At 33.0% G+C, this 26,356-nt stretch overlaps 1 protein-coding gene across 1 annotated transcript; it reads right to left on the bottom strand.

Annotated features, from left to right (window-relative positions):
• On the bottom strand, window positions 1-24,527 carry LOC148602271 (cytochrome P450 20A1-like). Its single transcript, XM_088551598.1, has 11 exons — window positions 24,374-24,527; window positions 22,559-22,608; window positions 20,536-20,705; window positions 20,010-20,155; window positions 17,699-17,866; window positions 15,681-15,756; window positions 13,022-13,198; window positions 9,266-9,383; window positions 7,252-7,363; window positions 5,524-5,588; window positions 1-1,210 (listed from the first exon to the last, which is right to left on the bottom strand). The coding sequence occupies exons 1-11, from the start codon at window positions 24,488-24,490 to the stop codon at window positions 961-963; spliced, it is 1,449 nt and encodes a 482-aa protein (XP_088407724.1). The 5' UTR covers window positions 24,491-24,527; the 3' UTR covers window positions 1-960.
• Between the last annotated feature and the right edge of the window lie 1,829 nt (window positions 24,528-26,356).

Raw genomic sequence — 26,356 nt, 5'->3', positions numbered from 1 at the left:
TCACTTGTCTTGGAGTTTAATGTGAAAAGAGCAATTATATTATACAGAGGTAACTAAAACAGTTGATCTGTAAATAAAGTTCAAACCAATTCTCTTCGAACTACTTGCAAAATGGACTCAACTATAAAGGCCCCAAGGTTATAACTTCACATGCAGTTTACAAGTATTCATAGTGAAACCTGCCTAAACTGAATCCTGAAAATCAAATAACCTGACAAAACCAGACACTTTTGAAAGTATTCGAATCAATTTCCAAAAGTATTTTTAACATCGGAAAACCAAACATCGGTCTTAACTTATCCAGTTTTAAAGTCCAAAATTAGTTGGTTTAGACAGTTTTCATTGTATAAGGATATAAAGTGGAACAGACAAACATATATCTAATTTTGGATGAGCATCTAAATCACACAATATACCAATGTGGTTTAAGCGAGTGAAATAATAAAAAAAAAAAACAAAAATAAAAATAAAAATAAAAACTAGTTATGGAGTTTGTTATGCAGAGGTAATCAAACAAATTAATATAATGTTATCCGAGTACAAGCTCTCAAAGAACTATTTGTACAATGTCATTATCTGAGTACAAGCTCTCAAAGAACTATTTGTACAATGTCATTATCTGAGTACAAGCTCTCAAAGAACTATTTGATCATCTACAAAAAAAACTTCACGTGTAGGGAGCAACCATTTGATTTCTATGAGAGGGGCTATGATCAAATTTTGTGTCCTAGATTTTTTTTTCAGAATCATTTTTACCTGACTTTTTATTTTTTTACTCTTGCTGGTCCTGGATTAACTCAATTGTTTATCCTGGATTATTTTTATCATACATCACTGTCCTGCCTTTTTATTTCAAAGTTGATCCTAGCTCCCCCCTCCTCAAGAAAAATAAAACTCTTATAACTTCCAACATGGTTCATGTGCGAAACCCTATGCACAAGTTAGTGCCTTAGCCAATGTTTATCTCTTCTCGATTGTTATCCAAACTTCTTCACTTGGATGCGTTACCAGTCCATGGACGGGGGTGATCACCTGACCTTCCACCATATTAAACTTAAATTTCTGTAACAAGGTCACAATGAGTACTGTAGCTTCGGCGTAGGCAAATCGGTAACCTGGACATACTCTCTTTCCTGCAAACCCAAATGGTTTGAAAGCAAGTGATGGCATCTTTTTAGAGTTTTCTGGACTAAATCTGTCTGGATCAAATCTAAAAAAATAACAAAAATCTACATATATCTTCAAGTTAAAAGAAAACAAGAAATACTGTGAGCAAGCTCACAAAGAGAATAACCCCAACTTTTAATGAAATTATATTTATAAGCTAAATATTCAATTATCTCTCTTTATATTCCTTCCTGCACACCCACATATAATGGCCAGCCTTCCTATAAAATTTCATTAAATTCCCTTTAGCAGTTTAGGAGTTTCACTTTATTTTGATTATTTCCTTTTTGGAGTCTATATTCCTTCATGCACATCTACATATGATGCCCAACCTTTCTATTAAATTTCGATGAAATCCTTTGAGCAATTCAGGAGGAGTAATGCTGACAAGAAATGTGGACAGACAGATGGGGTGATTCTTACATACCCCCAAAACTTTGTCTTATGGGGGTATAATTAAAAAGATGTGAGAACTGGAGGTTTCTGACCCATGAAAATGAGTCGAATCTTAAGTGTAAGTGTTTGTAAGAATCAGGCAGAAACATGTCAAAAACCCACCCATCTGACAATGTAATGTCACTCACAGTACTTTATCTATTTGAAAATAACACAATATAATCTCTGCATCACTGGCTTTGCTCAGAAATTTTCCAATAGAATGTTAAAAAATGAGGTTTTTGACAAAGTTGTCTGCCCTTGAAATGTTCATTTTTAGTGCATTTCAATGAAATTTTAACTCAATGGTCCAGCATGATATGGAAAATCTTGTCTGTTTTTCTTGATTCTGATGGTGCAAACAGTTGAATTACACTATCAAAATGGTGGTTTTTTTCATACCATGTTTCACCTACTGCCTGATTCTTACAGGGACTGACACTTAAACATTCCAGCATGTATACAAGTACCAAATTGTGGTCCCAAAATTATTTAAGCATAGTATTTTCTAAAGCGTAAAACTTGATGTAAAGTTTCATTAGTCCAAGAAAATGTCTGTTTCCTGTTGCCCTATTTTTTGTGCATCTAAAAATTTTATGGCAATTGTTGCTGAAGCACTGTTATAGTAGTAATTGTGTTCCCAATGTAAAATGTTTTTTTGAAAATAAAATAATTTCCCTACCTACCCTATTTTTTTCTTGTTGGTAGCAGGAAACAAAACTAACCTTATAGTAAAAATATTCCAAACATATCCAGCATAGAAATTAAATCCATGTAGTGGTCATTAACAAAGAGGTGAATTCTGTGTATGAAATTATATTTTAAGATTTATGGATTTTTTTATACTCATGTTTCAGATTTTTCCCATTTTGCCCAATTCATACCAAGACTTGTACTAGAAATAAAAACCTTATTATTAAGGAGGTAGACCTAGGGTAAGGGATATAACTCTTGAAATCAGTGATATGTTTGTATCATACTCAATTTCACCAAAGCCTATCAAGCTTTCATATGAAACAGAATGAAATCAGTCCAAGTTAATATGATACTTACATGAAATTGAAGTAAAATGCTGAAGACAAACATTCCAATGATTTGTAAGAGTTGTGTCCCTTACCCTAAGTCTACCTCCTTAAGCTTTGAAACTAATCTACATCAGGTTGATACAAATCAATCAATTACATAAATTTGAATTTTCCTGACAATATTTCTGCTCTTAAACTCTTCATTTCCTGTTTATATAAGCATGAAAATATTAATGAATGATAAAGATTTGAGTTTGAAAGTTTGAACTGGAAAATACTGAGCAAATTTGTTATCAGTATGCAGATTCAGCCAGAACTTCAAGCAACAAGATGCAAACATTTCACTTAACATCTTGGCAGAAATACAGTCAGTGATTTTCCATTATATGAATAAGAGCTGAAAAATTGCTGTTTCCCATTGTCAAAGCATGATAATTTTCCCAAATTTGTCCCTAAAAATCCAAATTGATTTTTTTATTATGACATGTTTAGTCAGGACTCACCAAATCAAGTGGAATAAATTCTATCTCTACCTTTTAAAAAAACTACAAAATTCATTTTTCCCCCTCTCTCATTTTCTGTTATGATAGGTGTCAATAAAGGGTTATTCAGGGTTTGGTTTAGACAGGTTTCACTCTACTTAGTTTGAAGAAACAGTATTCAAGAGTCTGAGTAGCCACTTACATAATGTTTATACCTTCTTAATCAAAATCCTAAAAAGGAATGCAAAATTGAAAGATCTCTGAAATTTTCAAAATCCAAGGCCTGAATTCCATCATATAAAGATCAGTACAATAGAATGAACAAAAACAACATCAAGATACAATCAATGATGTAAATATCTCAAAATAAAATAAAGCAAAAATTTTAAGTACCAATCATGTAAAATTCACACTGCCAATGATTAAGTGATTCATGGTGTAGAAAAACCTGCCAAACAAACAATGCTTTTTCAGTCTACATTTTCACATAATGAGAATTACTTCTGTATTCAGACCTGCACTTGAAAGAAAATCATACATTTATCTTCCACTAAAATTAACCAAATCACAATCAAGGGTGACAACTCTAGCAAATTGCCAATTTCATGTACAATCTGTATGATTTTTATCTCAAAAGCGCAACAATGAAATGAAAAACTAAGACTGGATATGTGATCTATAACAGTTTCTGAACAAGAAATAAAACCGAATTCAGTGGATTTTTGACATGATTGAATCACCTCCTGTCTGATTTTTATAAAGACTGATACTTAATAGAAACATCATGTAAACTTTCATTGTTTCATTGGAAAAGACCTGGTGAGAAATCTGTTGGTTGGGGAATGAAGGAGACGCAAAATGAAATCAAGTTAGTTTTCCCTTACCCTACCTACCCATAAAATAGGCTCTACCCAAAAAATGAAATCAAGTTAGTTTTCCCTTACCCTACCTACCCATAAAATAGGCTCTACCCAAAAAATGAAATCAAGTTAGTTTTCCCTTACCCTACCTACCCATAAAATAGGCTCTACCCAAAAAATGAAATCCAAGTTAGTTTTCCCTTACCCTACCTACCCATAAAATAGACTCTACCCAAAGAATTCTACTGCAATTCTTTGACAAGATTTTTTAAAAATTTTCAAAGCAACATTTTTCACTTCTTTGATCATTGTTCTTACAGAATCATATGAACAACTGTAAAAGTATAAATTTTTCGTGGTATACTAATTTTCGCTATTTCCGTGGTGGACAGAAAATCATGAAAAAATAGTACCCACAAAATTGATTTTTAACACTATATCACGCTATCATTTTTTTAAACTTTGAAAATTGATACCCACTAATATGTTCATGTTACAAAATCGGAGAAAATTAGCAACCATGAAAATTAATACTTTTACAGTATGGGGAAAAAACATATTTCCTTTACCTGCCTACTCAGAAACAGGTGCTAGGGTCCGGTAAGAGGAAACAAATATTTTTATAAGTGGGGCCTTGAAGTAAACCACAATACACTTTCAATTTTGTTGTTCAGACATAAAAAATATTGAAAGTACAAAACTGAAAAAGTAACTCAAGTATGGGTCTGTTAAAAAACCAGGCAGGGGGTTATTCATCATATCTTAAGATACTCAATGAAACTGTTGCAACAAAGTTGATGAATTCCAATGACAAATATCTGAAAACAAACTAATACCCATATACCAAACATCAAAGAAAAATGCAGTCACAATGTATTACAAAAAAAAATACCTCAAAATTTTTACCTCAAGGTCAAAGAATATCACTGACCCTGGTACACATCACATCCTGCAGTCATCTAACCTCATTAAAAATACCAGAAGCTTATCTTGCAAGAAAAAGTTGCATCCTGGTCACCATTTGTTGCTAAAAGATGGACAAATTGATAACTGAAAAAGTAATCAAGGGAATCAAGATTTGAGTGGAATTCAAGAGAATATATTACCAAGGATAAAGACTAGACAGGGAAAATAGAAACAAATGACAAAGACCATGGAATAACCAAAATAACATGAGCAACCTGGACTCCCCCCCTCCCCCAACCCCCCCCCCAAAAAAAAAATCGGGGGCATGGACCAGGAGCACTGTTAGGGTAAGCTTCTTCTGCTTTTCTAGAAACACCCGCCGAGTCACGTCCTGGGTAGACAAAAGAGAAAGGGAAAACTATGACACAGTGAACAAATCAGTTCTCATGGTCCAGATGTATACACCATAGCAATCCATGAGTTCATGATCACCACCATAAATGTTCTGTAATGATGACTTTCATCATGTTGTAATAACGCTGTTTCAGAAGCCTTATTGTAAGAAGTCTTGCACACATTGTTTCATGAGATACCTTTACAGTGTTAGCTTTTACCAAATTTGGTAAATTATATGTATATTTGAAATACCTGTTTGGCACCGGCCATCTTGTTTCATCTTGTAGTTCAACTCCTAAGGCATGAATAACTGGAGTCTAAAATCAGAATATAATAGATGTTTATGCTATACTTCAGGGTGACAATGATTTTTCAGGGTAACAAACTGCTCTATCAACCTCTTAACTATATGTTATATATATATATATATACACCTTAAACAAGAGGCTCCCAGTAGCCTGAATTGCTCACCTGCCAAACACTGCCCTATTAACCAAGTAAGTAAAAGTATCATGTTTTGTTACAATGTTTGACAAAGAGCTTATATTGATGAATGCTGTAAGTTTAACTGAGTACATAAGGCACTGTAAAATGTTGGAAATGCCTTCAAGGTATTTTTAGAACCTCTGAAAAAAATTTGGGCTTAAGGCTCACCCCCCTACCCCACATAACCTGGGGGTGGGGACATCAGCCGCTATACATTTGCTGAGAAAGAACATAAAAAAATGAAGTTAAATCATGGCTATACAACTGCAACATTTTCACCATCACCAATTCAACTTAGGAGACCATGTTCACTAAATAAACTTAATATTGTTGAAATAAAAGCAAGTATAAAAAATTAGCTGGAAAATGGCAACTATTTCGAAAATGGTGTTTGACCTTTATGTTCTACTTTAGTAACGGTGGCCATGTTTTTCAACGGATCAAAAATCAAAGGAAAAACTTTGTACAGGATACCCTAAGAAACAAATATGCTAATTTTCATCCAAATCCATTCAGTAGTTTCTGAGGAGAAAATGTTTGAAAAATTGTCAAAAGCCATGACAACAGATGATGCCAAAGGACACCAAGTGATGTCAATAGCTCACATGACCTATGACCAGGTTAACTAAATAGGGGGCAATATATTGTTAAATTGGTTGAACTTAAAAACTACATTTTGGATTTGTCTGAAAATTAAACTTAACCTGTATTTTATGGCAATAACAACTGTGCTAAGTTTTAACATAGTTAAAAAAAATCATTGATCCATTCTCAAGTTTAATCCTCTGAAAACCATCAGAAGCCAGACCAACCAATGGACATGTAACTATTCAGTAGGTTTGGCTGGGTATAAAAAGTAATTAAGTTGCACCCTCTTAGATTAAGTAGTACTCCAGCTAAGAATCATTCAAAACATGATTCATGGTTGGAAAGCCTACAGATTTTCATTTTATTTTTTGACATTTTGTTTAAAATTTTATGGTAAACAGAAATTAACATGTTGTTTTTCATATAATCATTATTCATAGGAGATAAAAATTATGTAAATCAAAATTAAGGGAGATTACTCTGTTAATGACACTTAAATACAATAGAAACTGTTGGATTTTCAATGTGGATTATCTTTTAAGAGCAGACAGATTGGAATGAATAATTATATATTTCATCATGTAGACCTATAAAGCAACTAAATAATAAAAATAAAAATGTGTAGCCTGTTCTAGGTGTATCACATTTTACAGAATTTGCATGATTCTTACAAAGATTACTACTTAAGGAGGTAACCTAAGGTAAGGGACATAACTCTAACAAATCATTGGAACGTTTATATTCAGTATTTTACATCAATCTCATGAAAGCATCTAAGTAACTAGGACTGATTTCATTCCACTTCAAATGAAGGCTTGATAGGCTTTGGTGAAATTGAAAATGATACAAAACATATCACTGATTTCAAGATTATATTCCTTACTCTAGGTGTCCTTAAATACATACATTTTTAGGAATCTTGTGGCCACCAAGTTCTGAGTCAAAGTCCTGAAATCTTGCAGCTAAGGGAGCCAACACGGAACATCTTAAAGTTTCATCAATCACCTGTCTGGTGTACCTGAAATTTGAACAATAGATAGAACTACTTTTTAACTTTTTAACTCCCAGGAGCTTGAGTTGCTTATCTGGATGTAACCTGAATGGTAGAGTAACAGAGAATCTTTTGAAAGGTTTTTAATGAAGGGACTTCAGAGTTTCAGTAGCCACATGAAACCCAAGTTTGGTCCAAGTGAGTTTTTAAGTAGAGCTCTGCCTTAAGTATCAGTCTCTGTAAAAATCAAGCAGTGGATGAAACATGGTACAAAAAAACACCATTTTGAAAGTTTAATTTGACTTTTGCACCATCAAATTCAAGGAAAAGAGATAAGATTTTCCATATCATATTGGTATGAAATTGAAATGCACTGAAAATGACTGTTTCAAAGGCAGATAACTTTGTCAAAAACTCAAATGAATAAGTAAATGATACAAATGTGTACATGTCTTATCAACAAGAAAAAAATCTGATTTTGAATGAGGGAAAATATTTACTGTACAAAAAGCATGCATGTTTATTTGTGTTCCCTGCACCTTTTGAAAAAGGGCTGTGAGGGTAATCCAGGTAAAAAAGGTCACTCTTTCACATTGCAACTGAACACAGGGAAATATCACTCAATCTCTTGTCAATACATCTCTTGTTGGTCAAAGCTTGATAAAAATATACCAATCTCTTGTCAATACATCTCTTGTTGGTCAAAGCTTGATAAAAATATACAACTTCTATATGTCTAGTGGGCTTTCCTGACAAGGACAGACCACTGAAAGTTTAATGTTTTAAGGACATTAGGAACATTCTATTGAAAAAAATGTGAGCAAATCCAATGATGCACAGACCAATAATGTTTTTTTTTTTTTTCAAAAAGAGAAATCATCCTCCAGTGATATTTTATTGTCTGATCATTGGGTTTCTGACATTCATGTTTCTGATAATTTTTCAAATTTGCCTGATTCTCACAAAACCTTACACTGAAAACCAGGCAGAAGCATATGACAAAAGTGATTCACCATTTCTAATTCTAAAAAAAATTCTAGGTTGGAAATCCTTCAGTAGACCTCACTGATACTGCATTAGACAATAAGGGTGCAAAGTATGGTAACAGGAGATATTAACACTTAAGGAGGTAAACCTAGGGTAAGGGACACCACTCTTCATTGGAACATTTGTATTCAGCATTTTACATCAATCTTATGTAAGCATCTAATTAACTTGGATTCATTTTATTCTGCTTCAAAGAAAGCTTGAAAGAGTTTGGTGAAATTTAATATAATACAAACATATCACTGATTTCATGAGTTATGCCCCTTGCCCTAAGTCTACTTCCTTAAAGTTTGGTTATATTTTACTACAGAAAAAGTATAGGAACATTTCCTGTCAGAATAATTGATGATATAAAGCAGATGCGAAGAAATGAATGCAGAAAAAGTCCTTTATAGTACATAACAAATGTATTTAAACAGTTCCATTGATTATCTTGAAATATGATAAACCTAACTTTTAGGCGGACTTATACATGAACAAAAATTGCAGATTATGTAGATAACAGCAAGGAGACTATCATAAGAACAGGATATACACCATCAAAGGAAACAAACAAAATACATATTTAACTTTCACGAGTTGTAAAACTGTATGATTCCTTTGGGACATCTGGCCGCATGACATTTGGTAATTATCATGACGGAAATTCTTGAAATTGTCTGTCTGTGATGTCAGGAGAACAACTCAAGGAACAACACAATGACATTTTTGACCAATCAGGTTTTATGAAAAGTCATGCAAAACCACACAACTCGCAACGGCATATTTTTCACATCACGAATCACATAGTCAATGTTGTAAAATCACAAATATCTAGCCTTCCAAGAAGTAGATAAAATGACCAAATCATTGAGAAAACAATGTTTACAATAGTCTACTTACACTAAATCATTTATACTGACATGATCAACAGTATTTCCACCAAGAACTTTTATTTCTTTGTGAACTTTATCTTGTACATCCTGATGTGTGGCCAAAAAATAAAATAGCCAGGTCAATACTACAAAAAAAATATGATCATTTTAATTTAAAAGGAGCCTTTATTGCGGGCTTGACTTTTAAAAGGAAAGAAAGAGAACTTAGGCAAAATTGTATGCCGTAAATGTATTAATTTTGCCGGATTCCGTCAAGGGAACATATCTGCAGATATCAATTTTGACAGTTTCAAAAAAGGATTAGCATTATTTAGTGCTGAAAACCAATTTTGTGAGTAACATTTTTTGCAGTTTTCTGTGCACTTTAAAAATAGCAAAAATTAGTACCCCACGAAAATTAATATGGTTATAGTATAATATGAAGCAGGCTTAATCTGCAAAAGGATGAAATTGTATTCTGAAGGAATATTTGACCAGGTTATATCAAATAACATACTTACTCTTCATGAACCAAGCGGTTTATGAACAAGCATAAGTTGCCCCATAGTTGGTTATGTGAGCATAACTTGGTCAAAAATTAAAACAATTCTTATAATTTAATTTCTAATTGATTTAAATCAAAATTAAGATAAGCCTTAATTTGTTTAGAATTATTTGAACTGCAAACTGTGGACCAATCGACATTAATGACATCACAGTAAATTAATTTATGGAAAATAATAAATCTTGCCCAGATGAGAAATAAACAATCAAATAGAATTAGGTATTATTAACAAAAAATATTATGTATTTTACTTTACCAAAAGGTCAGAGATTAAATTTATATTGATTACAATTATAAGGACTTCATCGTCTATTACAACAGTAAAATCACAATGTTTTTGTCGTTTATGTAGCTGCCTTTTTAAAAATCAGACAAAAGGTGATTTCATGAATGTCAAAAACCCATCAAATTCAATGTTATTTCTGGTTCAGAAACAGTTACTGATCACATGACCACTTAGTTTTCCATTTAGTTGTTGTGCTTTTGAGATACAAGTTACATAGATTGTGCATGAAATTGGCACTTTGCAAGAGTTATTATTCTAGATTTGGTTTCACTTGGTTGATTTTAGTAGGAGATGACTGTAACTATTACAGTGCATGATTTTCTAAAAAGTGCAGATCTAAATACAGAAATGTTCATCATTCTGTGAAAGTATAGCATGTGTAGACTGAAAGAGCATCATTTGTTCAGTTGGTTTTTCTACACCATGAATCATTTTACTACTAGCGGTGCCTGAATTTTATGTGGACTGGTACTTAAGAATCAGTCCTTACAATAATCAGGCAGAAGGTGATTGTTGCATGTCAAAAACCCACCTTTAAATTCAAAAACAAGTTACAAACAACAAATACTGACATTAGACATTTTAGCACTTTGGTAAGACTTTTTAATACCAGATTTTTACCCTTTTAGCACCAATTCAAATATGCTTACAACTTTTTAGCACCGGTTACTATACTATATATAATATACATGTTTAATTATTCGTTTTTAATCATATATAATATGTAAAATGTTTCAAACAATATGAAGCACTAAAGAGTACATGTCTATTTACATCTAAAATCTGGTGACTAATAATTTACAAGTCAACATTGGCCAAAGCATGTGTATAATGATTCCTTGTGGCATTGCCAAGGACATATGTAACCTTGACAGATTTTTATATTGTGAGTATTTGTAATGAAAAAAGTGTTCACCATACATGTATGTGTATGGGTTGATTATCAGGACTGGTGTACAAGATCAATGATGTATACAGGTCTGCAGGTAAATCCATACAGGTAAACAGTGCTAGGAAGTCATAAAAAATTAAAGGTGAATTGGGGTAAAAAGTCCTATGCCAACTTAAAAATATTGAAACAGCGCAAAAATGTCCACTGCCCACATAAACAGTATTAGTTTGTCATTCGGTTGTTTTCTAAATAAAAAAATTACATAGATTGTATATGAAATTGGAACTAAGCAAGAGTTATGGTTCTTAGTTTTGTTTGATTTGGTTGTTTTTAGTGGGAGGTAAAAGTTTGTTTTTGTTTAAAGTACTGATCTGATTGACAATCATAACACAAAAAATATAGAATATGTAGACCAAACAAGAATTGTTTGCTTGTTGGTTTTTTCTGTATCATTACCTCTACCATAGGCAGTGTCTGAATTTTATATTGACTTGTACTTAGAAAAAATAAATATTAGTAACCAACAAAGAGCTTTGCGGAGTGCATCATGATACAACCCCAGTATTGTAAAACTCTGTTCCCTTAGGACAAGTGTGGACACAATATTAGTTTTTGACACACTTAAACATAGGGACTTACAGTTTGTTATGGACACAACTGGTTTCAACAAAATATAGCACAAAATTTGAAATTCAATTAAAAATTTTCGAAATTGGACCAATTATTTTTATAAAGTTGATTTTCTGCCCTGCGGCCACTTTGACACCTTCTAATTCAAAAACTTAAAGGGATAAATGCAATCTAATTATTAACATAGTAGTTTTCTTAATTATTCTTTCAAAAGCAAAACAATTTTAAAATTTGGGACAAAAATTTTTAAATATTGATTTTTTTTGGCATAGCCTAATTTTGTACCCCTTTAACTCAAAAAAAGTTAAAAATAAGCCTACCAATTGAAAATCTAGTTTTACTGAATTTCAAAAAGGAACAGATCAACATCTGAATCACAAAAAATTGATAAACAATTAGTTTTTCCATTGTTTAGCCCCTTACAGTGGTTTAATTAAGTTTCATGGGTATCAATTGAGGAAAAAGACATTTCATTGGATAGATAAATTTGTTGATGTTAAAAAAAAAAACAAAAACAAAAATTGACGCATTTCCAGCAAATTATCACTGAAGGAATGCTCAAAATGCTCAAAATTTTAAATGAAAATTTTTTAAGCATTGAAAGCATTTAAACTATTGAAAGATGTTTTGAAGACACTGGCACTAAAATGCATAAGTGCTTGATGCATAAATTATTTCAATCATGAATGAAATATGTATGATACATCTGTCAGGGAATCAAGACTCCTGTTTTCATTTTCTATATTATGAGAGAAAGTTCCAGTTATTCTAAATTCTTGCAAATGAAAACTTGAGGCGCCATTCCTAGTTTATAATAAACAGGAAGTGGTAAAACTCAGAGTTTACTGAACATCACTTTTAAGACAACTGGTAATATTGGAAAGAGGAGAAATGCTGAGAAAACCAAATGTCAATCTTAAGATTTATTTTTGGTTAACTGACATAACATAACACAGGTAGACCCAAGACCATATGTGGCAATAAAAACAATTTATATTCCATTTAATTAAACAACTGAGGGTAACAGGATGTTGACTGGTCCAATTGTGGCTTCTCCCCCATGTCAACTGACAGATGCAGAGATTAAACTGAGTCAACATTCGTTCCCAAAAATTACTGTTCTTCAGAATCTTAATTTCATGGTTCAAACTCTATCCACGAAAACCACAACTATAAGTATCCAACAAATTAATATGAAACCACAATTTTTCCAAAAGGAGTGGGGCAAAAAAAAAATACAGGGCCCTTGACCATGGCCATGTCCCTAGAATTATGTTAATTTAAAAAAAAAATTGAATAAGTTTAACTCAAATTATCTTATGTAAACAAAAGTAATGGACACCAATGACAAGGACAACAGAGTAAAACCATTACATGATATATATAAAACAAAAAATCCTCATAAACCTACAGTTCCCTGTTGTATGAAAGCCACCAATTAAATATGAAAAAATTTCACTCTTCAGCATTTCATCATCATCACAATAATCTAATAGCAGGTCAATCAAGAGTTGCTCTCCTTTTTTGGCAGGATTTTCCCGTCTGTGCTCTATAGCATTCTCTACCACTTTATAAAGTTTTGTTTTTGCTGTGAATAAAAAAGATATTAAAAAACAGTACAAAAAATAATAACAAGCAACTCTATATATGTTCCCCACCGACACAAAAAAAAGTGCTTAAGTCCTATAACTCCAGTAAACTTTGTCAAAACAAAATGGCAGCGCAATATGATTAACTAACAATCCTATAAATTTTAACAAAATTTGTCAAACAGTTTCAGAGAAGTTGGGTCCACAAGTGTGACCAGATGAACGCACACCAGTATTTCTATTTCCTAGGGAACAATAAACAGTAGACATCATGGACCTGTTGATGGTAATGGTTATAGCCAGATCCATCAAGAAAACAGATGTGTTTACAGTGTCAAAGCAGGGACTAACCCTTCCAGTGCACCTGGTCCATACTCCATATTTTTCTTACTTTCTTTTTGTATTTTTAATTAATTAGTGTTATATGCAGTCATCTGTTGATTTTCATGGTTTAGTCTTTGTTCAAGGGTTATGAATAAAATATTTCTCTATGACTTAGTTGTTTTATCTTCTTCTTGAACAGCTAGATATTTTGTCATATTACAAGGGGCCATGTGATATGAACTGATTAATTGAAAAATTCACCGTTGTGACTGGTTGCTGTGTGATTGTGATGCATAGTCTGATCTGTTTAAAGCGATTATGTGACGTTTCACACATCATGATACAAGGATTTAATTCACTAAAACTAAAAAAGTGTATCTATAGGTGTACCGTGATACATGGATCAATCCATCCAAAACCAGAAGAAATATCTATAGGTGTACTGTGATACAGGGATCAATCCACCCATAACTGAAGACATATCTATAGGTATACCATAATACAGGGATTGATTAACCTAAATAAGAATGGTATATCTGGACACAGAAGCATCATTATTGATTCCAAAGGGATCTATACATTTTTTCAAAGATATTTTTGGTTTGAGCTTGGAACATTATGTTCATCTGGGACACATCAAATCAACCAGAATATACTAGATAAACTTCACTTGAGATATAGGGAGATTCACCTTTCTGCTAAAATACACATAGGACAGTCCACTTGAGATATAGGGGGTGAAGTGCAATTCATTTTTCTGCTAGAATATACTAAGCACAGTCCACCTGAGATATAGGGGGATGAAGTGTGATTCATTTTTCTACTAATCTCCAAAGTCAAATAATGCCTCGATGTCCCCTGGAATGCCAAAATAATCCTTGAAACTGGTACTTTGTTGGCTTTTAAAATAAATGGCCACTTTCCACCCTGTCTGATCTTTTTCCCTATATTTTAAATCCATTTAGTCACCACCTCTATAACACAGACACCAGCCACACATTTTTGTCCGAAAAAGACATTTTATTTGTTTATAACAGTTGTTTTTTTTGTGCCTACATTCGGAACGATTTAAATCTACATTTTTTTCACATTAAATGCCCTGGAATTAGGAAGGTCTTTAAATGAGGAATCAATGATTTATTGATCGGTTGGCTTGATTGATCTTGCTAAAAACAAAAAAAATAAACAAATACCAGTGTATAATTAATGAAATTGCAAAAAGGTGTGGAAATCCACTCAATGAAAGGTAATAAATAAAAATAAAAGACAAAATGTCTCAGTCAGGTTGGAAAAAATATTGATGTTAGTATAGCATGATTCCCTACAATAACTTCCTTCCCTAAACATAGTTACATACAACGTAGACACATGCATGCATATCTATTCATATTTCACTTTGGACTTTGAAAATTGTATCATTTGACTAAACCTATTTTGAAAAGGTCACTTCTCTAGAAAGGTCACTTAATTATGCTACCATTCACCATTCATTAAACGGTGACTGTTAAAGTACGATTCTGTATGAGAATCAGGCAATCAATGGCACATCATAATTCTCAATTTTTTCTTTTTTGCCTCAAATATATTCAATACATCTAGAAAACAACTGAAAGCTATTCAAATTTACCATGAAGCATCTGAAGTAGATATTTTTTGACTGCTTATGTATGGAAAAAGTGTGGGAATATTTTCCCGCCATTTTTCTATAGTGCATTTCAATTAAATTTAACCTATCAATAACTTAAAAAAGTCAAATTTTACAAACACTTTGATGGATACCTGGTAGTTATGACGTATAAATACTTGGATATTACAATAAAATTTGTTTTTTCTTTATGTGCCACACCTCTTACCCATTTGCCCGATTCTTAGACAGAGAAGTACTTAATAGAGGTTGCAATGTATATCTAAAGTAAGTACACCTAAACTTACCGTCACTGAATACTTTCATTCATTGACTCTCAGGCTGAACTTACTGTCATTGAATGTTTTCATTCGTTGACTCTCAGGCTAAACTTACCGTCATTGAATGCTTTCATTAGTTTACTCTCGGGCTTAACTTACGTTACGGTCATTAAAAGCTTTCATTCGTTGACCCTGGGGCTAAACTTACCATCACTGAATGTTTTAATTCATTGACTCTCACACTAAACTTACCATCATTAAATGTTTTCATTCGTTGACTCTCAGGACTTGGTACATCAGTTAGTTGTTTTGTAAGCTCATTCCATATCTATAATATAACAAATGGTCTAGGAGAATACAAAGTTTTGGTAAAGGCCATTGATAGTAAATTTATTGCTAATGTCTCAGACCATTTTTTGTTGTTGAAACTAATGAAGGATAATGAAGGATGGAAGCTAATCAAATTGTAAAAAGCCAGGAAAAATGATTGTTAAGTAGCTGTCTTTGTAAGAAGCATGCAAAATCTGACAAATGTGACACACCCTAAAAAAGCTACATATTTTTATTTTTGTAACTTAGTTGTTTTATGGGTCTATACCATGAAATGTGTAATTATTCATTAAAATCTACCTGCTCTTAGGAGATAATCAACATTGAAAATCCAATAGATGTTATTGTATTTGAATGTCATTTATAGAGTTATTTCCCTTAATTTTGAAATCTACAGTGCATTCTATGTAACTTTTATCTCCTAAGAACACGGGTTACATGAAAAACTGCATGTTGATTTCTGTATACTATGGCAATTCAAACAAAATATCAAAAATAAAAATATGTTGGCTTTTTACCCATAAATCACATTTCACATGATTCTTAGCTGGAGTGCTGCTTAAAAAAATTTCAAGGTACTGAATGTATGAAATTAGGTATAGCTTAAAGGTTATGATTACTGTAAGTGACTATACTAGTGTCACAATGATCTTCCGGAAAATTGAGGTATCGGTTGCTTGGGAAGTTTCAAATCAATGATCAATTCGTTCATGTTTTAAAAATAAGAAGATTTCGTCTCTATCCTTCTTTTCTAATTTCATCTGTTCTCTTGTCTGACTGGAGTAATTATCTGTTGACAGACAACTTGTTCTATTTTTAACCATAACATTGGACGATTCTATTTGTTGTCACATGGCTTTATTGATGAAGATTTCACACATTTACATAATATATAATGGAGGCATTCTGGCAATACAGAATTGAAGGGTCATCCTAATCAAACTCCCAAACATCTATCATCGATCATCTGTCCATGTTACTACAATGATCATCAATTTGGAAATTTTGATCCATTCCAAACCCTACACTGTAAATAAGCATGAAATATAATGTCCATGCCTTTGGTTGCACAACCCTTGAATAGAACTATAGTTGTTATTCACCAAATAAGAATCTAAAAATGTGTAAACGACAGAAACGGCAGAATTTCGTTGAGCAGGAAGCAGGTGTATAACAGGCCTGAGATTAAATTCCATGATATAGAATCCATACCTAATGCTGGATACCAAAGGATTGGATTATAAGTTGCTGAGAAAAAGTCTTATGAAAATAATTTTGCCCGCCCGACATTTACCATACTTATAATAATCTATTTTCACAGTCTTCACAACTAACTTTCCAGCTCACAGGCCCAAAATACATTTTTCAGACATTTGTATACAGTGACTACTGGTCTGCAATAGCTAATTTTACAGGCCCACCTCCATGTTGACAAGCTTTGGGCTTTGGACAACTTCTTAACCATGAAGACTGTTTTCACTGTGATATTCAACCAAAAATCAATGTTTCAAGCTAAAAAAAACAGAAGTTTGATTTCCTTACAAATATTGCATTTTAGCACAGAAATTGTGCAATGAAACTACTCTAAACAATACCTTTTTTTCTGTTTACACAGGTTAAAAAAGTATTGAAATTGATTTGAAAAGACTTCACAAGATGTCTGGTTTACACAGGTTCTGAGTTCATCAATGGTGTGGTTTAGACAGATTTTCACTGTACTATTAGTAGTCAAGGGCCTAATCTAGAGAAAGAAATGAGCAGAAACTTCTCCTTGTCAGTGCTCACTTCTCCCATGTTTCTTTGACATGGAGAAGTTCTTGTAATAGATGACAAAGATATAAATATCAATATTGTTATTTTTCATACAGAATTTACTAATACTTTTCATCATTGATATATAGATTGGGCCTTAGAAAAGATGGCAGTTTTTCTAAACTTACAATATCATATAACCTTCGGCATTCCAAAACCTCTTTGTCATTATTGAATTTATCCCCCATTAGACATAACAGAGAAATTTTCAGTGCATATGCACTCATATACTGGCTGAGTGCAATGTGTTCTTCTTTCACTAAAGATGAAAACTTCTTTGACATGTTGTCTGCTATCTGAAAAGATATTGATCTCATCATTAAGAGCATATCCTTTGAAGACCCAATCAGTAGGTGGTACATGCTGAATTTCAGAAAATTTGTCATTCCTTAGACATCATAAACTTCTATTTTTGAAAAGACAATTGAATATTTGTTTGTTATTTACTGAAATGCTAAGCACTGGACATGATTTTTTAAAGCTAACAAAAATGCGGAAATATGCGAAGTAGGAAGTACATGTATATATACATATGATGAAAGGAACGGCAGAAAGAGGAAGAAAATTATGTCTGAAGAATGAAATTAATTATATCGATTACAAAGAAAGCTCTAGAAACTTGGAAAAAAGGGAAATAACTCTTTGATTAGTATATAACATAGTTGATTTAATGAGGAACATATTCTGAGCAAGAACATCTCCCTTTGAAATCCTCCTGCAGTAATTATTATATTATTTCACAGACATCTAAACATGATGACAATACCTTGAGCAATTAAAGAGGACTAAACATTAGAAAAAATGCAGACAGACTAGCTAGCAGGTGGATGAACAGACTGGATGCATCCCATGTACTCCCAAACTTTGGGAAAGTTAACAATATTTTGAAAACAGGATTTCATTGAACTTAAATTGCATTGGTGGTCTTGTTGCAGCATGCTGCCTCAAAAATTAACAAAATTTTGACAGGTGATTTCATTGAAGTGAAGTTGTGATATTCACCTGGTGCCACCTGTTGAAAACCCAGAAAGTCCTAAGTTTGATCCTTGACAACTTAATAAATTAAAATGCATCATTGGGTGCAGCTTAATACAACCACAGCAGTCCAACACTGAACATTTTGGGCAAGTATTGACACATCATTCAAACCTGATACAGCTCAGAATTTTGATTCTGAATGTTATACCAAGGATAATAATTTCACTAGAATGTAAGTGGCCCTATTTTTGGTCCCTCATCCTCATTCATGAATGGTTCACAACCCCTAAAATATAATGGCATTATGTGGAGCAATTTCATGGAGATCCAATTTCTTAATTAAGTAAAGTGAATGTCTGCAAATTTGGAAAATGCTTGTTTTTGGCCCTTTTTGGCCCATATATCAGAAATGTTTAAGTCATAACCCTAAAATCATTTCCTTTTGGGGAATGGCAAGATATTGGATACATTCACAATTTATCAAATTACTGTCAGGACACCATGAAAAATGAAATGTTTCTGGCCCCTTATACATTCCTAATTAAGAAACAGTTCAAGTCATAACTCCCACAATCACATCTTTCTATGGTTAGGCACCCTTTGGTACAATTTGAAAGAAATTAATTCACTATTACTTAATTATTGTCTGGAAATTGAAAAAAAATGCTTGTTTCTGGCCCCTTTTCCTCCCTCAAAGACACTTACCCTACCAGTGCACCTGGTCCATGCTTCCGGTTTTTAGTGGAGTCAGAGTTGCTCATTTGCTTTTGTTACTTTGTATGTATTATTTTAGTTACTTTATGTCCTTTGTTGTGTATGTCTTTTTTCCATGTCTGGTCTTTGTCCTGGATTACTTTCTTTTGATTAACGCTAAAGCCTTGGTTGCCTTAATTACTCTAATATACAAAAAAAGTTACAACATCTAAAACCACTCCTAATCTTCCTTTTGTGGTATTGCATCTTGTACTACATTTTCATACAAATTTTTACACTTACATCAAAGTTATTGTTTGGAATGTTCCCTTGATTACTCTCTTAACTTACCTCTTGGAATTTCTCATAATACTAAAATCTTAACTTACCTCTTGGAATGTGTCATAACACTAAAATCTTAACTTACCACTTGGAATGTCTCATAATACTAAAATCTTAACTTACCTCTTAGAATGTCTCATAACACTAAAATCTTAACTTACCTCTTAGAATGTCTCATAACACTAAAATCTTAACTTACCTCTTGGAATGTCTAGTAATACTAAAATCTTAACTTACCACTTGGAATGTCACATAATACTTTAACCCTAACATCTTGCAATGTCTCAAAATACTAAAATAACTTAACTCTCAGAACATGTGGAATATCTCATAATAATAAAATAACTTACCTCATGGAATATATCATAATAGTTAAATATCAACTTATCTCTTGGAATGTCTCATAATACAAAAATCCTAACTTACCTCTTGGAATGTCTCATAATATTTTTTTATTGCATCATGAGTAAAAGCTTGGTCATAGTGATTCCTCCTATTTCGACCATCTTGCTTATTTGCATACTGTATAGATTTAGGGCCAATTGCAGGCTCAAACAATCTGAATAATTCAGCTATAAAAATGAAAACAATTGTTGTAATTGCAAACAAACATAAAGTTTTTTATGGAATCTGCCAATTGAAAAAAAAATTAGTTTGTGGTTTTGACAAAAGTTTTGAATCAAAGTTCTGTTAGCACTGAAGGACTTTGATTCTTGTGAAATAAATATCAGAGATTACATAATTTAAAATAAAACTGTGATCATTATAACATAAATTTGCATTTTTCCTAGTATTTAGAACTATTTCTTTCCTAATATCTGTTATTTATCGATAAATACTTTAATATTACCACCCTGTGAAAATTACCCATTATGATATTACATGTTAAAGTACAATAATTATTCTGGTAGTCAGAAAGAAATCATTTTCCAAACTCCCATATAAAACTTACGTGGTCTGTCAAACACATTCAAGTGTTCTTTAAATAGTTCAGGAGATGCAATACTAGCTACCAACTGTTTACCCATCCAGAATGATGCAATTGAACCATATTTTTTATGAAGATCCATTAAAAATTCATGCAGACTCCCAGCTCTACTAATGTCTGGAAGGTTACCATCTCTGAAACAAAGATGATTTATGGTAAGGAACACTAACAATAGGCTCCATGGAATCTGAATTGCTGACCTTTGAACTGGACTATACCAAAGTTACTTCAATTATAAAAAAATATATATCTTCACATACAAACACATATCTAGTTCCACTTCAGTCTAGCCTGTCATGAGCCAGAGAAGCACAATCAAAAGCTACCATTTTTTAAATTTAAAACAGGTAGTTTAATGTTCAGAATCATTTTGCTAGTTTTCCTGGTTTTCTGGGCGTCATCATGAACTTGTGGATCATTATGGTGTATGCACCTGACCATGAGAACCGTATCATTGTTTTGTTATCCTCTTTTGTTCACCCCAGACTTGAAGTTTTACAAGCAACTCGGTGGGAGATTCTAGAAAAGCAGAAGAAGCTTAAACTACCGGTGCACCTAGTCCATGATCCCTGTTTTTAGTGGAGTTCGAGTTTCTCATTTGCTTTTGTTACTTTGTATGTATAATTTTAGTTATTTTGTGTTTTTTGTTGTGTATGTCTGTTTTCCATGTCTGGTCTTTATCCCTGGATTACATTCTTTTGATTTCTTCTAGAATCTTGGTTCCCTTGATTACTTCTTCAAAATTTAAAACAATTCCCAGACTTAAATTCTGACTTCATTTATAGACAAGTGATAATTGGGATTAAAATTTTGAGAATGGGCCAATCTTTAATGATCTTCAGAATTTCAATGGGTCATTACTTAACATTTTTTCTAACGATTTCTGATTTAAATGGGACATTTCCAGCAGGAATGTGATAAAAAGCATATGGCCCCCTCTAATCCCTGATCCCTAATCCCTAAGCCCTTATCATTGATAGACCACATTTGACATAATAACTTTATTCTTACTTCTCTAGCTAACAGACTAACAAGGTTTAAAACTCATGTTAAATCATTTCCAAATTGTTTTTACTGCCTGTTAGACTAAATTTATTTCAAGGTCATGGATTACAGTTTTATAAAAAAAAACAATTTTTACCTGCAGTTGTTACTGTTTTATTTAACCTCATCCATTAACAGCCTTACGCCATAATATTACTCAACACTATGCAAGCTAGAATTTCTCCAATAATATTACTTGAACATTAAAGTTACCTCCCCTGCATGCCAATGCCAAGTACTGGGTTTTACCATATAGTGGGTAAATTTTGTTGGGTGCTAATTTTGTCATATTTAAGTGATCTGTCAAAAAAAAAACCAAAATAAATTCCGTGAAATATTTACTACAGGTTTCAGAACTTTGTGTACCAATAGGCATCTGCCAAAATAAGAAGCACTAACTTTTTTGGTATACCTTTTTGTCTTACTTCTGTTCAGTGAGTTCACAATCTGTTCCACCCTACATAGCCACATGTGCCACACATGAGAATCATATGGTTTGCAACATATGGTAAACATGAAATGAGCATCATTTGATAATCATGTTTCTGATTTCATATGATAATCATATGTTTCAGTATGTAAATTATCATATGCTTGTCATATGTGGTACATTTGTTTGTATATACTTACGCCTGTGTAGTGGGTACACAAACTGTCTCACACTATACCTTCTCCCAAGAAGTGAGTTCACAAACTGTCTCACAATATACCTACTACCGAATAGGGAGTCCACAAACTGTCTCACACTACACCTACTCCTGAGCAGTGGGTTCATAAACTGTTTCACACTATACCTACTCCTGAGTAGTGGGTTCACAAAACCTATTCCTAAGTGGTGTGATCCCAAATTGTATCACACTATACTTACCCATGAGTAGTAGGCTCTCAAACTGATCAACAGGATATAACTCATAAGTAGTGGGTTCAGAAACAGTATACTTACTCCTGCGTGGTGGGTTCTGGTCCAGGGATAGAGCTGGGTCTTGAAGATCCCTTAAAATATAGTAGATTATGAATAATTACCGTATCAAAGTCTTACAGTAAAAACAAAAACAAAACCAAAACAACCACCTATTATAGGTTTTTTTCTATATATATGCAGTGCAAAAAGGAATGTCAAAGTAACACCTAAAAATTATTTGCTGTAAAATCATCACTCATACAATGCTGAACTAAATAGCCAATACAAAATCAATATTTTTTTTAATCAATTGGCCCCACTGTTATTATTTTATCCCTGTGAAACTACATATTTTGTCAAGCCTCTAAGATAGCACATTTTCAATTCTACAATCAGGTTTGACACTACTTGTTAAAGTGATCCGGTAGTCCTGTGTTTACTTAAGGAGGTAGACCTAGGGTAAGGGACACAACTCTTGAAATCAGTGATATGTTTGCATCATATTCAATTTCACCAAAGCCTATAAAGCATTCAATTGAAATAGAATGAAATCAGTCCACGTTACTTTGATGCTTGCATACGATTGATGTAAAATGCTGTATACAAACGTTCCAATGATTTGTAAAGGTTATGTCCCATACACTAGGTCTACCTCCTTAATTTGAAGGGTGATTACTGGTATCTTGAAACTTGAAACTCTTAAGTTAATTCTAAAAATTTAATAAGTTCTTAGAACAGGACCAAATTTTGATTTATCAAATAGTCCTGTGGGCTATCTAGTGAACTAGAGGCTCAAGAGAGCCTGAATCACTCAACTGGTTAACCGTTTGCTTATTTGAAAAACTTGAGGAATGAGACAGGCTAAGTTAAAATCAACTAAATTGTCAAATGCAGGAAATGCTTTTCATAGCATTTTCAAGACCTGAACCAGAATTTTGCTAAAGGTAACAATTTTTGAATTTTTTTTCAAAAACCTGTCTTCTGACCCCTAAGTTCCATTTTTAGTATAGGCAGCCATATCTATTCACAGATTAAAAATCACAACAGTCATTTTGAGCACAATACGCTAAAGAACTACTATGCTTATTTTCATTCAATGATCTTAAATGGTTTTAGAGAAGATGATTTTCAAAGTTGTACATGTGAGAAAAAAAAACAAAAAAAATTTCAGGGGTCGTAACTCCTACATTAATCAATGCATGGTTTTGAAATTTTCGGCATAGGTCCTTCTCATGATGCTTAACAATTTTACACTGCCAGAAATTTGGTAAAGGCAACGGTTTTCGAGTAATTTGCAAAAAACTGACATCTGACTCCTATGTTCTATTTTTAGTAATGGCAGCCATGTTTTTCAACAATCCCAACCCTCAATTTGTGTGGGATACCCAAAGGAACATATATGCCAACTTTCATTGAATTCTGTGCAATGGATTTTGAGAAGGAGATTTTCAAAGTTACACATGCGAAAATACAAAAAAAAAAAAAAAGTTTCAGGGGCCGTAACTCCTAGATCAGTTGACCAATTGTTTTGAAAATTTTGGCATAGGTCCGTCTCATGATAATGTACAATATTTTCCAGCCAAAAATTTGCTAAAGCAACGGTTTTTGAGTTATTTGCAAAAACTGCCATCTGATCCCTATGTTCTATTTTTAGTAACGGCAGCAATGTTTTTTCATGATGGCATAAGCTCAGTTGGCCTATGGCCAGGTGATATGATAAGAGTCTATGATAAGATTAAAACAATCATTTGTATCCTCGACTCGAGTAATATAATTTTATAAAGCCTTAAAGGTAAAGAGAAAGTAGGTCATGTATACATGTCTTTGCTAACAGCTGCTGCATCTTAAAATACTAACTGGAAGAAGGTAAATTACTGCTATCAACAATGCAACCACAAAAGTCACAGCAAAAATCGCGAAATCTAACATTCTTCTTGTCTTTTTGCCTACGTATATAGGAGAAAAGCTTGACATGCGCAGTCCTTACTTTTCATTTCGTTTGCATGATTCGCCCTATGCACACTTTTCGCCCTTTACTCAAGGGTTTTGAATAGATCCACCTGTGTATGTGTAGGAATTAGTCAGCTACTTGATAATTATAACTTCATAATGCATTCAACTTGGAAGAAAATGAAGTATGAGATTTAGGCCTATGGACATTTTTACATCCTGGGGTTGGTGGTGGGGGTTAGGGACCGGTCTAAATTTATTGCCATATAGGACCAGTGCGAATAGCAGTATAACGGACACTTTTTTATGTAAAGCTTTTGTTGGGACACCACTTTTTTACTGATAATATCCATAGGACACGTGTTTTTTTATTAACTTAAAAAAAAACAAACTAATCTGTTGTAACAAAAATAGTCAACAACATATAAATGCTGTAGAAAATACAACTATTTAACATAATTCATTGTAATTGGAATAACTATATCAGTGGCAGATCCAGAGTTTTAGGTAAAGGAGGGGGGGGCAAAAAATTTCTTTTTTGACAGGATCACCGGTGAGGATCACGAGGTGTTCCGAATTTGCTAGGGGGCGTTGGGGGCATGCCCCCTAGGAAATTTTGAAATATTCAACCTCAAATCCTGCATTCTGAGGGCATCTTGAACAAAATTTCAACAAATTTTAAGAATTGCAATTTTCCTAGGGAGGCCCGGACCCCTCGCCCCCTTGGATCCGCCACTGTATATGTATTAAAATAGAAATAGCTTTATATCAATATCTCATTTGTAAGATCTTTAATACACTGTGTGTGTTAATATTTTCAAATAAAAACTTTATAAGAAAACCATGATAGGACACCAACTTTTTTCTTACCAAGTTGACATAGGACATCATTTTTTTTTCAAGTCAGATAGCCATAGGGTTGCAACTTTTATTTAGGCTCTTTTTTTGGCACCGGTCCTATGTGGCGATAAATTTTGACCTGTCCCTTATGTTTTTTACTGTTTGAGAGGATTTCAACCAATTTTCAAAATGCTGTTGATAGGATTTAAAACTTTCGTTCCACCGCATTAAGGATAGCTTCTCTTTATTTGCCTTAGGAACTAGACAATGATTTTTTTACGCAAAATAGGCCTGCATATTCCCTTTTTACAAATAAACTGCAAATTATTAGTCGTACATTTGCGGGGAAACTACACATTGTTTTTGTTGTTTTTTTTACTATTCATTTTCTTTTTTTAAATAGATAAGCCATAATCGCATGGAAAAGTTGATAAACTGATACATAAATATATAAAGGTCATGGTTTTACGGATGTCTATTTCTGTCAAATTTAATTTATCTCGATAACAGAGAGATGGACTTCCATACCACATTGTTTGTAAAGTCCATTTAAAATGTCATGCAGGTATATTCAGAATAATTTACAGGGGCGAATCCGGACATTTTGAAAAGGAGGGGTGCCAGCCGGGGTTCATCAGAAAAGACATTACTTGCCATTTTTTTGTTTGTTAATTTTAAACATGAAAATGACTTGTCCAATAAAAGGATAAAAGGTGGGTGTCAACCCTCTTGCATCCCCTCAGGATCCGCCACTGAATTCACATGTAATATGTTATTTAAATTTATTGTAATCTATTATGTATATAAATAAGGGCCATGCCTTAACATCCTCCATCACAAAAACGTTACCAACAAAATTCCCCCATATTTCAAAGACAAATCCATACCAATTATTTCATATTCCTATACTTCATCCAATGCATCCAAAATTTTCAATTATAAAAGGCTATTGCAGAACCTCGAGATTGAGGACTTAAAGTCTAAACCATCTGACTGTTCTTGCGAAAACTCTTCATTCAAATATGGTCCTTCTGGTCACGTCATTACGGG

Source organism: Perna viridis, chromosome 11, assembly GCF_037379345.1.
Source record: "Perna viridis isolate PV_CMFRI_1.1 ecotype Kerala chromosome 11, ASM3737934v1, whole genome shotgun sequence".
In the NCBI taxonomy this organism is placed as follows: domain Eukaryota; kingdom Metazoa; phylum Mollusca; class Bivalvia; order Mytilida; family Mytilidae; genus Perna; species Perna viridis.
This window is presented reverse-complemented; position numbering and strand designations above follow the sequence as displayed.